Source organism: Octopus sinensis, linkage group LG21 (genome assembly GCF_006345805.1).
Source record: "Octopus sinensis linkage group LG21, ASM634580v1, whole genome shotgun sequence".
NCBI lineage: Eukaryota > Metazoa > Mollusca > Cephalopoda > Octopoda > Octopodidae > Octopus > Octopus sinensis.
Window position 1 is genome coordinate 6,780,483 of NC_043017.1, and position 1,073 is coordinate 6,781,555.

Below are 1,073 nucleotides of genomic sequence, written 5' to 3' on the forward strand. Positions count from 1 at the left end.
TTTGTTTCTTGTATAATTTCAGAGAAAAGTACTTCTGTTATATCTACTGAACATTCTCCTTCAATCACAACCGCAAGACTTACCACTGCACATTTAATATCAACAACTGATGTTCATACGGAGACCACAGATCACAAGACAACACACACAGCCAGCACACATCATGATGTTACCACTACTGCCCATGGGAACCATACAGATGATCCAACACAGTCTACAAGTTCTCCAGGTAACCATTCGACTGCTACACCTGGAAATCACACAACACCCACTCCTGGAAACCACACAACACCCACTCCTGGAAACCACACAACACCCATTCCTGGAAACCACACAACAGCTACTCCGGGACATGAAACAACTAACCACAAGACTACAGTCACAAGCAGTGTAGCGCCGGGTACAACTGAAAAGAGCTCATTTGATGGTGGTTCGTTTGGTGGTGGAATTGCAGCAGGCATTGCTATTGCAATCTTGCTTCTGGCTCTCATCTATCTCTTCTACCGTTTCCGTAAACCTACACCAGACTATGAACAGTTATAAGGTAAACCGTGTGGCACTTTTGCTCAAAAAACTTCACTGCTGACACTTATTGCCTTCCAGTCAATGCTCAAGAACAAGATGATTTGTTAAATTTTATACATGAAAGGTTCTGGTGAAAATTTGGTTGGTAAAAAAAAAAAACAAAAAAAAAATGAAAGAAAGAAAGAAAGAGAGGAAACACCAACTACAAAAAAAATGAAAACCACAAAACTACAGCTTCTTTGCCAAATATAATCCACACAAATCTTCTATATATGTATGTATATGTATGTATGTGTGTGTGTGTGTGTATATATATATATATATATATATATATATATATATAATATATATATATATATTATATATATATATATACATAAATATAAGAGAGTGACCACCATGTGGTCTACTCTAGCACTAAAAATAGATCCGCAAGGTTTCAGCCACAAAAGCAATTGTTTCCGATGAAAGTTAACACTACTACCAGCGCAAATGAACAGATTAGTTCGATTAGTTCATTTGCGCTGGTAGTAGTTAATGATTGATAA

General features: G+C 37.0%; 1 protein-coding gene across 2 annotated transcripts in view; it reads left to right on the forward strand.

Annotated features, from left to right (window-relative positions):
* Window positions 1-714, forward strand: part of LOC115222921 (mucin-5AC-like) — a 42,342-nt gene extending 41,628 nt beyond the window's left edge. For both annotated transcript variants that reach the window (XM_029793316.2, XM_029793314.2), the window contains one exon: window positions 23-714. In XM_029793316.2, coding sequence (XP_029649176.1) covers window positions 23-543 — 521 coding nt within the window. In that variant the 3' untranslated portion in view covers window positions 544-714. The remainder of the gene's footprint in view (window positions 1-22) is intronic.
* The last annotated feature ends 359 nt before the right edge of the window (window positions 715-1,073 follow it).